Here is a 15,000-nt window from a genome sequence, read left to right on the forward strand (position 1 = left end):
TCTCTCTCTCTACCTGTCTCTCTCTCTCTACCTGTCTCTCTCTCTCTACCTGTCTCTCTCTTTCTACCTGTCTCTCTCTCTACCTGTCTCTCTCTCTGTCTCTCTCTCTCTCTCTCTCTCTCTCTCTACCTGTCTCTCTCTCTCTACCTGTCTCTCTCTCTACCTGTCTGTCTCTCAGTTACTCAGCTGTCTGTGGTTCTTCTGCAGCTGGCTCAGATTGTTCTGGAAACAAAAATCCACTTCCCACTGAGACTTGAGGTAATCCCTGTTCCAGCTGGTCTGAACTGGTTTGTATTTTGTATTGGTCCGAACTGCAGCCTGTCCCACGAAGAGGCCCACAGACCCGGGTCACCCGGAAGTGACCCCAAATCCTGTTTCGTAGTACAGACCAGGGTCTGAACTGGTTTAAACTAGCTTATACTGGTCTATTATTCTGGTCTGTTTGTGTCTGCATCAGGGGGCACTCAGACTAGGTCCAGCTGTCTCGTACCATGCTGAAGCATGATTGTACTGAACTGTACTGGTCTGTACTGGTCTGTGCTGGTCTGTACTGGTCTGTGCTGGTCTGTACTGGTCTGTACTGGTCTGTACTGGTCTGTAGTCAGTTGAAGTTGGTTCTGTGAATTTGAAGCTCTGTTTGTGTTTCCAGGCCGTCAGAACCTTTAACAGTGTTCTGGAGTCTCTGAGCAGAGAGCAGAGGAGACTGATCCAGAACCACCCCACCCTCAGCCAGATCATGTAATACACACACACACACTACACACACAGTGTACACACACACTATGCACACACACTACACACAGTGTACACACACACTACACACAGTGTACACACACACACACTATGCACACACACACACACACACACACACACACACACACACTGCTACACACACTACACACAGTGTACACACACACTGCTACACACACTACACACAGTACAAACACAGTTCACACACAGTGTACACACACACACTACACACATAGCACATACACACTCTGATTGTCTACCTGTGTGTCCACCTGTCTACCTGTGTGTCTACCTGTCTGTCTACCTGTCTACCTGTGTGTCTACCTGTCTGTCTACCTGTGTGTCCACCTGTCTCCCTGTGTGTCCACCTGTCTACCTGTGTGTCCACCTGTCTACCTGTCTGTCTACCTGTGTGTCCACCTGTCTCCCTGTGTGTCCACCTGTCTACCTGTCTACCTGTGTGTCCACCTGTCTACCTGTCTGTCTACCTGTGTGTCCACCTGTCTACCTGTGTGTCTACCTGTGTGTCCACCTGTCTACCTGTGTGTCCACCTGTCTACCTGTCTGTCTACCTGTGTGTCCACCTGTCTACCTGTCTGTCTACCTGTGTGTCCACCTGTCTACCTGTGTGTCCACCTGTCTACCTGTCTGTCTACCTGTGTGTCCACCTGTCTACCTGTCTGTCTACCTGTGTGTCTACCTGTCTGTCTACCTGTGTGTCTACCTGTCTACCTGTCTGTCTACCTGTGTGTCTACCTGTGTGTCCACCTGTCTCCCTGTGTGTGTGGCAGATGGCAGATGGCAGCAGCGGTCCTGACAGCAGGTGGTGAGTTGAACACCTGTATTGAGACGGGCTCGTCTGCATACAGATCTAAACTGACTCTGAACCTTTGACTCTGTTTAGACTATGAGCTGCAGGTCAGCCTATCAGAAGCTTTATGTCGTTTGACCCCAAGGAAGGACCGCGAGCAGAGAGCCAATCAGTGGTTCTCAAGTCGTGACATCAGCAGTGCCTTCTGTGACATCAGAGACGGAGACTTTGAAGTGGTACGACAGTGGTCCCTGATCCTGGTTTGGTCTGGTTTGGTCTGTTTCTGACTGATCTCTCTTTTCTTCCAGGACTGTCGCCGTTTTCTGAACTTTGTCAACTGTTACCATGGAGACCAGAGGAGGTGAGGAACCTTTAAAAAACCTGAATGAATTCAAATCAATTTAAAAACTGACAATTTTCCCCTTCTCTCAGTGTCTACACCTTCCCCTGTCTCCAAGCTTTCCTTGACTCCACAGAGGTAAAACCCTGAAGCCATGATCCTATCAGACTCCAGGCAGCGCACAGCTTTACTGCATGTTCTCTTCCTTCAGCTGTTCCGTCCAAAAGACGAGAAACTGGATGAGTTTTGGATCGATTTTAATCTCAGCTCAGGATGTGTGAGCTTCTTCATCGATGAACCTCAGGTGCTGCTCTGAACTCCACTGTGACAAAGTAGTGCTCTCCTCATACGTTAATGTGTCAGTTGAAAATCAAATGTTTAAAGATAAGAATCCTTTATTCAGCAGGATAGCAGAAGAAAATCACACAGTGCAAAAAAATTAAAATAGATAAAAATATAAGTGTAGAAAAAAACAGTAAATGACGTGTTTCTTGGTTCTTGTTGTGTCTCAGGGTTTTCTGTGGGGGTCAGTCCACCTGCTGAAGGACCAAGTGGATCACTTCAACGTTCAGCTCAAACATGATGGTTTCTCTGGTTTTTGTTTTTACTTCTTTGTAGTTTATGACTTAAATTAACTCTGGGATCAGTTTTCTTACCAACATGATCAAACTGTTATTTTTCCCAGGATGCACTGGGGCAGAGACTGTTCTCTGCGTCCGACTGAGCAATCCCATCATGCACCACAATAGCCGAGGTCAAACAGTAGAGCTGACCTTCAATTCTGAGCATCAACAAGATTTGGAGGACGCTGCCAGGAGAATCTTCATGGTATCTGTCCGTCTGCACACCTGTCTGTCTGCACACCTGTCTGTCTGCACACCTGTCCGTCTGCACACCTGTCTGTCTGCACACCTGTTTACACACTTGTCTGTCTGCACACCTGTTTATACACCTGTCTGTCTGCACACCTGTCTGTCTGCACACCTGTTTATACACCTGTCTGTCTGCACACCTGTTTATACATCTGTCTGTCTGCACATCTGTCTGTCTGCACACCTGTCTGTCTGCACACCTGTTTACACACCTGTCTGTCTGCACACCTGTCTGTCTGCACACCTGTTTACACACCTGTCTGTCTGCACACCTGTCTGTCTGCACACCTGTTTACACACCTGTCCGTCTGCACACCTGTTTACACACCTGTCTGTCTGCACACCTGTTTACACACCTGTCTGTCTGCACATCTGTTTACACACCTGTCTGTCTGCACACCTGTTTACACACCTGTCTGTCTGCACACCTGTCTGTCTGCACACCTGTTTACACACCTGTCTGTCTGCACACCTGTCTGTCTGCACATCTGTTTATACACCTGTCTGTCTGCACATCTGTCTGTCTGCACATCTGTTTATACACCTGTCTGTCTGACACCTGTCTGTCTGCACATCTGTTTATACACCTGTCTGTCTGCACATCTGTTTATACACCTGTCTGTCTGCACATCTGTCCGTCTGCACACCTGTTTATACACCTGTCTGTCTGCACATCTGTTTATACACCTGTCTGTCTGCACATCTGTCTGTCTGCACATCTGTCTGTCTGCACACCTGTTTATACACCTGTCTGTCTGACATCTGTCTGTCTGCACATCTGTCTGTCTGCACACCTGTTTATACACCTGTCTGTCTGCACATCTGTTTATACACCTGTCTGTCTGCACATCTGTCTGTCTGCACATCTGTCCGTCTGCACACCTGTTTATACACCTGTCTGTCTGACATCTGTCTGTCTGCACATCTGTCCGTCTGCACACCTGTTTATACACCTGTCTGTCTGACATCTGTCTGTCTGCATACCTGTTTATACACCTGTCTGTCTGCACATCTGTCTGTCTGCACACCTGTTTATACACCTGTCTGTCTGCACACCTGTTTATACACCTGTCTGTCTGCACATCTGTCTGTCTGCACACCTGTTTACACACCTGTCTGTCTGACATCTGTCTGTCTGCACATCTGTCCGTCTGCACACCTGTTTATACACCTGTCTGTCTGACATCTGTCTGTCTGCATACCTGTTTATACACCTGTCTGTCTGCACATCTGTCTGTCTGCACACCTGTTTATACACCTGTCTGTCTGCACACCTGTCTGTCTGCACACCTGTTTATACACCTGTCTGTCTGCACATCTGTCCGTCTGCACACCTGTTTATACACCTGTCTGTCTGCACATCTGTCCGTCTGCACACCTGTTTATACACCTGTCTGTCTGCACATCTGTCTGTCTGCACACCTGTTTATACACCTGTCTGTCTGCACATCTGTCTGTCTGCACACCTGTTTACACACCTGTCCGTCTGCACACCTGTCTGTCTGCACACCTGTTTATACACCTGTCTGTCTGCACATCTGTCTGTCTGCACACCTGTTTATACACCTGTCTGTTTACTGTGCCGACTGTCTGCACACCTGTCTGTCTGCACACCTGTTTTCACACCTGTCTGTCTGCACATCTGCCTGTCTGCACACCTGTTTATACACCTGTCTGTCTGCACATCTGTCTGTCTGCACACCTGTTTATACACCTGTCTGTCTGCACATCTGTCTGTCTGCACACCTGTTTACACACCTGTCTGTCTGCACATCTGTCTGTCTGCACACCTGTCTGTCTGCACACCTGTTTACACACCTGTCTGACTGGACGTCTGTCTGTCTGTCTGATCTTTCAGACTGTAATTGATGTGTCAGACTGTAGTTAATGTTTCAGACTGTAGTTAATGTTTCAGACTGTAGTTAATGTTTCAGACTGTAGTTAATGTTTCAGACTGTAGTTAATGTTTCAGACTGTAGTTGATGTGTCAGACTGTAGTTAATGTTTCAGACTGTAGTCGATGTGTCAGACTGTAGTTAATGTTTCAGACTGTAGTTGATGTGTCAGACTGTTGTTAATGTTTCAGACTGTAGTCGATGTGTCAGACTGTAGTTAATGTTTCAGACTGTAGTTAATGTGTCAGACTGTTGTTGATGTTTCAGACTGTAGTTAATGTGTCAGACTGTTGTTGATGTTTCAGACTGTAGTTGATTTGTCAGACTGTAGTTAATGTTTCAGACTGTAGTTGATGTGTCAGACTGTTGTTGATGTTTCAGACTGTAGTCGATGTGTCAGACTGTAGTTAATGTTTCAGACTGTAGTTGATGTGTCAGACTGTAGTTAATGTTTCAGACTGTAGTTGATGTTTCAGACTGTAGTTAATGTTTCAGACTGTAGTTGATGTGTCATACTGTAGTTAATGTTTCAGACTGCAGTCGATGTGTCAGACTGTAGTTAATGTTTCAGACTGTAGTTGATTTGTCAGACTGTAGTTGATGTGTCAGACTGTAGTTAATGTTTCAGACTGTAGTTGATTTGTCAGACTGTAGTTGATGTGTCGGACTGTAGTTAATGTTTCAGACTGTAGTTGATGTGTCAGACTGTTGTTGATGTTTCAGACTGTAGTCGATGTGTCAGACTGTAGTTAATGTTTCAGACTGTAGTTGATGTGTCAGACTGTAGTTAATGTTTCAGACTGTAGTTGATGTTTCAGACTGTAGTTAATGTTTCAGACTGTAGTTGATGTGTCATACTGTAGTTAATGTTTCAGACTGCAGTCGATGTGTCAGACTGTAGTTAATGTTTCAGACTGTAGTTGATTTGTCAGACTGTAGTTGATGTGTCAGACTGTAGTTAATGTTTCAGACTGTAGTTGATTTGTCAGACTGTAGTTGATGTGTCGGACTGTAGTTAATGTTTCAGACTGTAGTTGATTTGTCAGACTGTAGTTGATGTTTCAGACTGTAGTTAATGTTTCAGACTGTAGTTAATGTTTCAGACTGTAGTCGATGTGTCAGACTGTAGTCGATGTGTCAGACTGTAGTTGATGTGATTGGATCAATGTTAATCCCACTCTTAATAACAGTCAGTGTTCTAATGTAAAGCTGCAGGGAAATTAAACAAAATAGGACAAACTAAATTCCCGGGTTCCAAAGACAGATGTCTCTTATTTTTGATTTTTCCTATGTTTCCTGTGATTGATGCATGTTCTCGCTCCTGCTACTAACAGAAAGAAAAGAGTTCCACCCACATTAAAGGTCCGGGTGGGTCAGTCCAGGTTCAGTGCCCCTTTGGAGACCGACAGAGTGGTAGATCCTACAGCAGGAAGAAACCTCAGAGCAAAAGTCAGCTGAAGAGTGAGTGTGTTCACAATCAAACATATCAAATATGAATAATCAACAGAAAAATAATTCACTTAATTCAGACGGTCATAGAAATGTTTGAGGTAAATGTAGAAAAACTATTACAGTACAATAGTTTGAAGGAAAATCACACAAACAGTTGAATTGTAGAGTGATGTTTAACATTGTACATGTAGGAAGCTCAACCAATCAGAACACAGCATATTAGTACTAACATCATACAGGTGGACATGAAGCAACATTCCTTTACCTCAGTTAAACAGGGTTCACGCAACAAGACAATCATTTCCCCTTTTCGACCGAAAGTCACAAAGACTTTAAACTCCCCGCTCTGCTTCAGACATCACGGCGGTCCTCATTTGAAATTGCAATATTGACAATTACAAATCCTGTTGTGGATGTAGAGCACATCATATGGAATGGACCAACAGCCAATAAGAAAGCACAGCTAACATGACCTTGGCAACAAAAGCAAATACTAAACACAAAGTAATGGATGGATGTCATAAATGCAGGACCAACAATGTTTCTATAATGTGTCCGTAAAACAAACCACAACAACGAGGAGACGAGTGCTGGATGTAGTAGCTCACAGCTAGTCACATTCATGTTTAATAATTTCTATGTAGTATTCAGTTTTATCCTTTTAACAAAGATAAAATATGATATGTTGGAAGAAATAAAGCTGCAGTGTCTCATATCAGCTAATGTCTGTTCAGTCCTGCCGCTGTCGTCTCCCAGCAGTGAAGACGACTCCTCAGTTATAAAGGTAACCACTCTGTTAAAGCCACAAAGCAGCTGCTGGAAGCAAAGCGACATGTTGAGCTGTTGTTGTTCCAGACTTCGAGGCGACACTCAGCAGAGTTCCTGTTTGATCAGATCATGCAGTCCACTCCTAAATCCGGCTCCGGTCAGGCTGGAACCCAGCGTCAGCTTTACAGTGTAACCAACACAGGTAAAGACTGGACCAAAGCCCTTCACGTTCATGTCACTCATTCAGCTCATCAAAGGGTTAATGATCATTGGGATGGATCTTACCTGTCTTTCTCTCAGGTGTTCCTTTAGGGGCGGATCTTCAGCTCTCAAAGGAACAAACACAGAAGTTTAGAAGAAGCTCCCCTTTGAAAACGGTTCAGTTTCATATTCGTCAACAAACATCAGCTGTTTCCTGTTTGACACTCATCAGTTTTTTCTCTTTTTAAAACAGGAAGTCTTCAGCTTCGACAGGAAGCGAGCCGCTCCTGACTCAGGTGTTCATTTCTTTGAAATCGTTTAAATGTTTTCTGTTTCAGGCAGAACAGTTCTTGTTAAATGTTGAAGTTTTCCTCTCTGGTGTAGGCTACCTGTCAGACCAAACTGAGGGTCTGTTGGCCCAAAAGAAGAGGGCGGAGCCTCTCTCAGAAAGGGAGGGGTCTGTCTCAGTTTTGATTGGTAGTTTCTGTCAGTTCTTTTTATATTCTTGTTAAAGTTGAATGAATCACTTTGCTTCATAAATCTACTGCTCACCTGTTGCAGAGTCATCATCTGAGGGGGCGGGGCCAGCAGAGGATGAGGAGGAGTTGTTTCAGGAATGGGCTGGTCCAAATGAGGAAAAGGAGGAGTCTGTAATAGCGTCAGGGGCGGAGCCAAAATCAGACTTGACATCTGGCCTCACAGCTGCCTTCAACACCTTCAAAACTCACCTGGAACAACATTTCACGGTCAGTCACAGGTAACAGTGATCGGTCATTGATCTGAAGCTCGTTCATCAAAGGTGGGATCTGTTGTTTTTAGGAAAGCTGGAAAAATGTGGAATCTGAAGTTCTTCTGTCTTTAAAAGAATGTCAACAACACGTCTCATCCCTGCTGACAGCTGTCCATCAACACAGGTAAGCCCCACCCCCACACACCTGTCCATCAACACAGGTAAGCCCCACCCCCCACACACCTGTCCATCAACACAGGTAAGCCCCACCCCCACACACCTGTCCATCAACACAGGTAAGCCCCACCCCCCACACACCTGTCCATCAACACAGGTAAGCCCCACCCCCCACACACCTGTCCATCAACACAGGTAAGCCCCACCCCCACACACCTGTCCATCAACACAGGTAAGCCCCACCCCCACACACCTGTCCATCAACACAGGTAAGCCCCACCCCCACACACCTGTCCATCAACACAGGTAAGCCCCACCCCCAACACACCTGTCCATTTTGTGTGTGTGTGTGTGTGTGTGTGTGTGTGTGTGTGTGTGTGTGTGTGTGTGTGTGTGTGTGTGTGTGTGTGTGTGTGTGTGTGTGTGTGTGTGTGTGTGTGTGTGTGTGTGTGTGTGTGTGTGTGTGTGTGTGTGTGTGTGTGTGTGTGTGTGTGTAGGTTAGTGTTGCTGCAGAGGTTGGAGGTCAGTGTTAACGATCAGATGAAGAGTCTGCAGGAGAACTCGTCCAGCCTGAACTCCATGAACACTCAGATCCTGGTACTCGGCTCTACTCCAGTTTGAATACAGACCAGAACCCTGATCCAGTCTAGTCCTCAGACCTGGTCTTCACTGTCTCGTTGCAGAGTTATTTTCAGACGGAGATGCAGCGACTCGGATCTTTCTGTGATGAACATCTGACCAGGTGATTATGAAGCGGTTTAAACCTGTCTGCAGGATCTGGATCCAGGATCAGGATCTGGATCCTGTTCAGACTGACTGTCTGGGTCTGGTTTTTCGCACCTCAGGTTGAAGACTTTAGAGGGTGAAGGGGCCAGCGTGGAGCGTCCAGCCAGCCAATGAGAGAGCAGGCCTCGTATAATAGGAAGACACTGAACGTGTGATCCGTTTGTTTTTGTTTGTTCCTCTTTGTTTCCTCATTAAATATCAGACTGAATTAAAAACATCAAATCGATTCACTTCTACCTCGAACACACTGTTGACTGTCAGCCTGTTACCACGGCAACAGTAAGAAAGCTGAGAGAGAGTGCAGCGACAGTAAAGGGCCACTAGGTGGAGACTGAATGGGATCAACGCAGCGTCGCGAGTGAAGTTCAGAAACAAATTCAAGACATAAAATATTTTTAAATTTTAATTTATCTGAGCAGATTAATCCAATAATTTAATCTCTGAAATATGAACTCTGACATGGAGACAACATGTCAAGTGATTTTAATGAAAAGTTAAACTGTAGGATGACTGTACAGATCAGATACAGGGAACCAGGTCTAACAGAGTCCGGACTAATCCAGCAGAGACACAGTGTTTGTTTGTGATCTGGCTGGTTGTTAGGCAGCAAACTGACACCAGAGGAAAAACAGTCAAATCCCCTAAAGAGAGAAAAAACAGCAAGACGACTAATGAGACACTAATGGGGCGGGGGGGGGGGGGAGCAGGGCGGGGGGGGAGCAGGGCGGGGGGGGAGCAGCTCAGGTGTTCACCCCTCCTCACTCTGCAAGAAAACATCAGAGAACCAGCACGAGATCTGCTTCTGTCCCTCTGAACTGGACCTGGACTCTCTCTGGACACACGGGGATGCTGATTGGTTGATAAGGTGTGTGTGTGTTTCTTTAAACTTTAATGGACGAAGAAGGAAAGCTTCACCAGCTGCAGGTCAGAACAACCAACTGGGTTTACTGGTTTCTCTGAGCTCATATCCTTCATTTCTATAACACCAGGAGCTGTGTGAGTCCAGTCCAGCATCGAGGTCTGTGTGCTTGATGGGTTATTGAACACTAAAAGTCATTGAATATAAGTTTAGACATACTGGGCTTACTGGCTTTACTGGTTTGTTGTTCTGGGAGCAGTGCAGCTCTTTAAGATAAGATGGTTCATTTAGAGCTTTGGAGGTTGTGGAGTCGTGCTTCTACACACTGCTGCTCAGAGAGCACACCAGGGCCTGGTGCCTTGCTCAAGGGCACCTCTGCAGTACTCAGGAAGTGCCCCGACACCCCTCCAGCTACCAGAAAACAATTTCCATATTTTGGTCCGTACGGACTGAGCTGCTGCCGCCCCCTGCTGGTGTTGTTGTCACTGGTTGAACTGGTTTGTGTGGTTGCAGGTGAGATGGGCTGTCTGGGAGGAAAGACGGAGGAAGAACGTCTCGATGAAAAAGCGAAACGCGAAGCGAACAAGAAGATCGAGCGACAGCTGCAGAAAGAGAGGCAGGCGTACAAAGCTACACACAGACTGTTACTACTCGGTGAGTCAACGCCACCAACACGCCTGCACCAACACGCCTGCATGTCAACGCCACCAACACGCCTGCACCAACACGCCTGCATGTCAACGCCACCAACACGCCTGCACCAACACGCCTGCATGTCAACGCCACCAACACGCCTGCACCAACACGCCTGCTCGTCAGCGTCACCAACACGCCTGCACCAACACGCCTGCACCAACACGCCTGCACCAACACGCCTGCTCGTCAGCGTCACCAACACGCCTGCACCAACACGCCTGCACCAACACGCCTGCACCAACACGCCTGCACCAACACGCCTGCTCGTCAGCGTCACCAACACGCCTGCACCAACACGCCTGCACCAACACGCCTGCTCGTCAGCCTCACCAACACGCCTGCACCAACACGCCTGCACCAACACGCCTGCACCAACACGCCTGCTCGTCAGCGTCACCAACACGCCTGCACCAACACGCCTGCACCAACACGCCTGCACCAACACGCCTGCTCGTCAGCCTCACCAACACGCCTGCTCGTCAGCGTCACCAACACGCCTGCACCAACACGCCTGCTCGTCAGCCTCACCAACACGCCTGCTCGTCAGCGTCACCAACACGCCTGCACCAACACGCATGCTCGTCAGCGTCACCAACACGCCTGCACGAACACGCCTGTCAAACCTTCTGCCCTGTCTGTCCCTCACCTGTCTGTCCCTCACCTGTCTGTCCCTCACCTGTCTGTCCCTCACATGTCTGTCCCTCACCTGTCTGTCTCTCACCTGTTTGTCTCTCACCTGTCTGTCCCTCACCTGTCTGTCCCTCACCTGTCTGTCTGCTCACCTGTCTGTCCCTCACATGTCTGTCTCTCACCTGTCTGTCTGCTCACCTGTCTGTATCTCACCTGTCTGTCTGCTCACCTGTCTGTCTCTCACCTGTCTGTCTCTTACCTGTCTGTCTCTCACCTGTCTGTCTCTCACCTGTCTGTCCCTCACCTGTCTGTCTCTCACCTGTCTGTCCCTCACCTGTCTGTCTCTCACCTGTCTGTCTGCTCACCTGTCTGTCTCTCACATGTCTGTCCCTCACCTGTCTGTCTCTCTCTCACCTGTCTGTCTCTTACCTGTCTGTCTCTCACCTGTCTGTCTCTCACCTGTCTGTCTCTCACATGTCTGTCCCTCACCTGTCTGTCTCTCACCTGTCTGTCTGCTCACCTGTCTGTCTCTCACCTGTCTGTCTGCTCACCTGTCTGTCTCTCACATGTCTGTCCCTCACCTGTCTGTCTCTCTCTCACCTGTCTGTCCCTCACCTGTCTGTCTGTCTCTCACCTGTCTGTCTGTCTCTCACCTGTCTGTCTGTCCCTCACCTGTCTGTCTGTCCCTCACCTGTCTGTCCCTCACCTGTCTGTCTCTCACCTGTCTGTCTCTCACCTGTCTGTCTCTCACCTGTCTGTCTCTCTCTCACCTGTCTGTCCCTCACCTGTCTGTCTGCTCACCTGTCTGTCCCTCACCTGTCTGTATCTCACCTGTCTGTCTGCTCACCTGTCTGTCTCTCACCTGTCTGTCTCTTACCTGTCTGTCTGCTCACCTGTCTGTCTCTCACCTGTCTGTCTCTTACCTGTCTGTCCCTCACCTGTCTGTCTCTCACCTGTCTGTCCCTCACCTGTCTGTCCCTTACCTGTCTGTCTGCTCACCTGTCTGTCTCTCACCTGTCTGTCCCTCACCTGTCTGTCCCTCACCTGTCTGTCTCTCACCTGTCTGTCCCTCACCTGTCTGTCCCTCACCTGTCTGTCTCTCACCTGTCTGTCCCTCACCTGTCTGTCTCTCACCTGTCTGTCCCTCACCTGTCTGTCTCTCACCTGTCTGTCTGCTCACCTGTCTGTCTCTTACCTGTCTGTCTCTCACCTGTCTGTCTCTCACCTGTCTGTCCCTCACCTGTCTGTCTCTCACCTGTCTGTCCCTCACCTGTCTGTCTGCTCACCTGTCTGTCTCTCACCTGTCTGTCCCTCACCTGTCTGTCTCTCACCTGTCTGTCTCTCACCTGTCTGTCCCTCACCTGTCTGTCTCTCACCTGTCTGTCCCTCACCTGTCTGTCCCTCACCTGTCTGTCTCTCACCTGTCTGTCTTCTCACCTGTCTGTCTCTCACCTGTCTGTCTCTCACCTGTCTGTCTCTCACCTGTCTGTCCCTCACCTGTCTGTCTTCTCACCTGTCTGTCTCTCACCTGTCTGTCTCTCACCTGTCTGTCTCTCACCTGTCTGTCCCTCACCTGTCTGTCTCTCACCTGTCTGTCCCTCACCTGTCTGTCTGCTCACCTGTCTGTCTCTCACCTGTCTGTCTCTCACCTGTCTGTCTCTCACCTGTCTGTTCCTCACCTGTCTGTCTCTCACCTGTCTGTCCCTCACCTGTCTGTCTCTCACCTGTCTGTCTGCTCACCTGTCTGTCCCTCACCTGTCTGTCCCTCACCTGTCTGTCCCTCACCTGTCTGTCCCTCACCTGTCTGTCTCTCACCTGTATGTCCCTCACCTGTCTGTCTCTCACCTGTCTGTCTCTCACCTGTCTGTCTCTCACCTGTCTCTCCCTCACCTGTCTGTCTCTCACCTGTCTGTCCCTCACCTGTCTGTCTCTCACCTGTCTGTCTCTCACCTGTCTGTTCCTCACCTGTCTGTCTCTCACCTGTCTGTCCCTCACCTGTCTGTCTCTCACCTGTCTGTCCCTCACCTGTCTGTCCCTCACCTGTCTGTCTGCTCACCTGTCTGTCTCTCACCTGTCTGTCTCTCACCTGTCTGTCCCTCACCTGTCTGTCTCTCACCTGTCTGTCTTCTCACCTGTCTGTCTCTCACCTGTCTGTCTCTCACCTGTCTGTCCCTCACCTGTCTGTCCCTTACCTGTCTGTCTGCTCACCTGTCTGTCTATCCCTCACCTGTCTGTCTCTCACCTGTCTGTCTCTCACCTGTCTGTCTGCTCACCTGTCTGTCCCTCACCTGTCTGTCTCTCACCTGTCTGTCCCTCACCTGTCTGTCCCTCACCTGTCTGTCTCTCACCTGTCTGTCTCTCACCTGTCTGTCCCTCACCTGTCTGTCTCTCACCTGTCTGTCTCTCACCTGTCTGTCTCTCACCTGTCTGTCCCTCACCTGTCTGTCCCTCACCTGTCTGTCCCTCACCTGTCTGTCCCTCACCTGTCTGTCCCTCACCTGTCTGTCTCTCACCTGTCTGTCTCTCACCTGTCTGTCCCTCACCTGTCTGTCTCTCACCTGTCTGTCTCTCACCTGTCTGTCTCTCACCTGTCTGTCTCTCACCTGTCTGTCTCTCACCTGTCTGTCTCTCACCTGTCTGTCTGCAGGAGCAGGAGAATCAGGTAAAAGCACCATCGTGAAGCAGATGAGGATTCTTCATGTTGACGGTTTTAACGCTGAGTGAGTCAAACTTCTCGTCCTTGTTTCAGCTGAGTCAGCTGACGTGTTCATGTGTTGTCATGGAAACATGACCAACAGGACTGTTAGCTGCTGCTCTACTCCTCCACCTTTGTTGATTGTGATTGGTCGCCTGAAGGTGGCGTTAGAGAAGCGTTTGATTGACAGGAATCAGAAGAGGAGTCAGCGATCAGTTTAAACGCTTTGATCAAATCTTTGTTTTCAGAGAGAAGCAGCAGAAGATTCAAGACATCAGGAAGAACGTGAAGGACGCCATCGTGGTATGATATATGGCGTGTAACAGTGACGGTGTGACGCCCGAGTTCTGGTTTGATGTGTGCGTGTGTGTGTGTGTGTGCGTGTGTGTGTGTGTGTGTTACAGACCATCGTGTCAGCTATGAGTATGCTGACTCCGCCCATTCCTCTGGGTAACCCTGGCAACCAGTTCAGAGTGGACTACATTAAGAGCATCGCCCCGCTGTCTGACCTTGAATACACAGAGGTAACACACACTGACATCATGACCCATAATGCATTGCTCTCTGCTGTTTGTGACCATCGGGCAGATCTGTGGCTCCACCTTTTATAGAAATCCTCTCCAGAATCCTGCAGAGCAGCACCAAACCCTGCTGACCTGTGATTGGTCAATACTGCTGGCACTCCAAACAGAAACCAGAACACTTCCCATGCTGATAGTCCAGACCCGGGTACTGTTCTGCTCGTGTTCATCAAAGATTAACTCTAAAGTTCTTCCTGAGAACGAGAAGTCACCTTCTCTACTCCCAACATTCAAACAGTCGAGCAGCCGGCGCCAGAGCGAGAACTGATCCTTGAAGAACACCTGTTCAGCCTGATCCTTGAAGAACACCTGTTCAGCCTGATCCTTGAAGAACACCTGTTCAGCCTGATCCTTGAAGAACACCTGTTCAGTCTGTGATCCTTGAACACCTGTTCAGCCTGTGATCCTTGAAGAACACCTGTTCAGCCTGTGATCCTTGAACACCTGTTCAGTCTGTGATCCTTGAACACCTGTTCAGCCTGTGATCCTTGAACACCTGTTCAGTCTGTGATCCTTGAAGAACACCTGTTCAGTCTGTGATCCTTGAACACCTGTTCAGCCTGATCCTTGAAGAACACCTGTTCAGTCTGTGATCCTTGAACACCTGTTCAGTCTGTGATCCTTGAACACCTGTTCAGTCTGTGATCCTTGAAGAACACCTGTTCAGTCTGTGATCCTTGAAGAACACCTGTTCAGCCTGTGATCCTTGAACACCTGTTCAGCCTGTGATCCTTGAAGAACACCTGTTCAGCCTGAT

General features: G+C 48.6%; 2 protein-coding genes across 2 annotated transcripts in view; both read left to right on the plus strand.

Annotated features, from left to right (window-relative positions):
- sycp2l (synaptonemal complex protein 2-like) overlaps nucleotides 1-8,930 on the plus strand; it is a gene marked incomplete at its 5' end in the record, with an annotated part of 13,456 nt that extends 4,526 nt beyond the window's left edge. The window contains 20 exon segments of the mRNA XM_079361848.1: nucleotides 179-258; nucleotides 650-738; nucleotides 1,542-1,576; nucleotides 1,655-1,797; nucleotides 1,870-1,922; nucleotides 1,994-2,039; nucleotides 2,113-2,205; nucleotides 2,414-2,486; nucleotides 2,587-2,729; nucleotides 6,003-6,129; nucleotides 6,855-6,904; nucleotides 6,976-7,090; nucleotides 7,189-7,265; nucleotides 7,343-7,385; nucleotides 7,474-7,566; nucleotides 7,651-7,835; nucleotides 7,909-8,003; nucleotides 8,494-8,593; nucleotides 8,680-8,738; nucleotides 8,842-8,930. Coding sequence (XP_079217974.1) covers nucleotides 179-258; nucleotides 650-738; nucleotides 1,542-1,576; nucleotides 1,655-1,797; nucleotides 1,870-1,922; nucleotides 1,994-2,039; nucleotides 2,113-2,205; nucleotides 2,414-2,486; nucleotides 2,587-2,729; nucleotides 6,003-6,129; nucleotides 6,855-6,904; nucleotides 6,976-7,090; nucleotides 7,189-7,265; nucleotides 7,343-7,385; nucleotides 7,474-7,566; nucleotides 7,651-7,835; nucleotides 7,909-8,003; nucleotides 8,494-8,593; nucleotides 8,680-8,738; nucleotides 8,842-8,896 — 1,754 coding nt within the window. The 3' untranslated portion in view covers nucleotides 8,897-8,930.
- Nucleotides 8,931-9,522: 592 nt separating this feature from the next.
- gnal (guanine nucleotide binding protein (G protein), alpha activating activity polypeptide, olfactory type) overlaps nucleotides 9,523-15,000 on the plus strand; it is a 12,111-nt gene continuing 6,633 nt past the window's right edge. Inside the window, exons 1-5 of the mRNA XM_079361208.1 lie at nucleotides 9,523-9,647; nucleotides 10,155-10,295; nucleotides 13,615-13,687; nucleotides 13,911-13,965; nucleotides 14,067-14,186. Of these exons, the coding sequence (XP_079217334.1) occupies nucleotides 10,160-10,295; nucleotides 13,615-13,687; nucleotides 13,911-13,965; nucleotides 14,067-14,186 (384 nt within the window). The 5' untranslated portion in view covers nucleotides 9,523-9,647; nucleotides 10,155-10,159. The remainder of the gene's footprint in view (nucleotides 9,648-10,154; nucleotides 10,296-13,614; nucleotides 13,688-13,910; nucleotides 13,966-14,066; nucleotides 14,187-15,000) is intronic.

The sequence above is a fragment of the Symphodus melops genome, assembly GCF_947650265.1.
Source record: "Symphodus melops genome assembly, chromosome: 14".
NCBI lineage: Eukaryota > Metazoa > Chordata > Actinopteri > Labriformes > Labridae > Symphodus > Symphodus melops.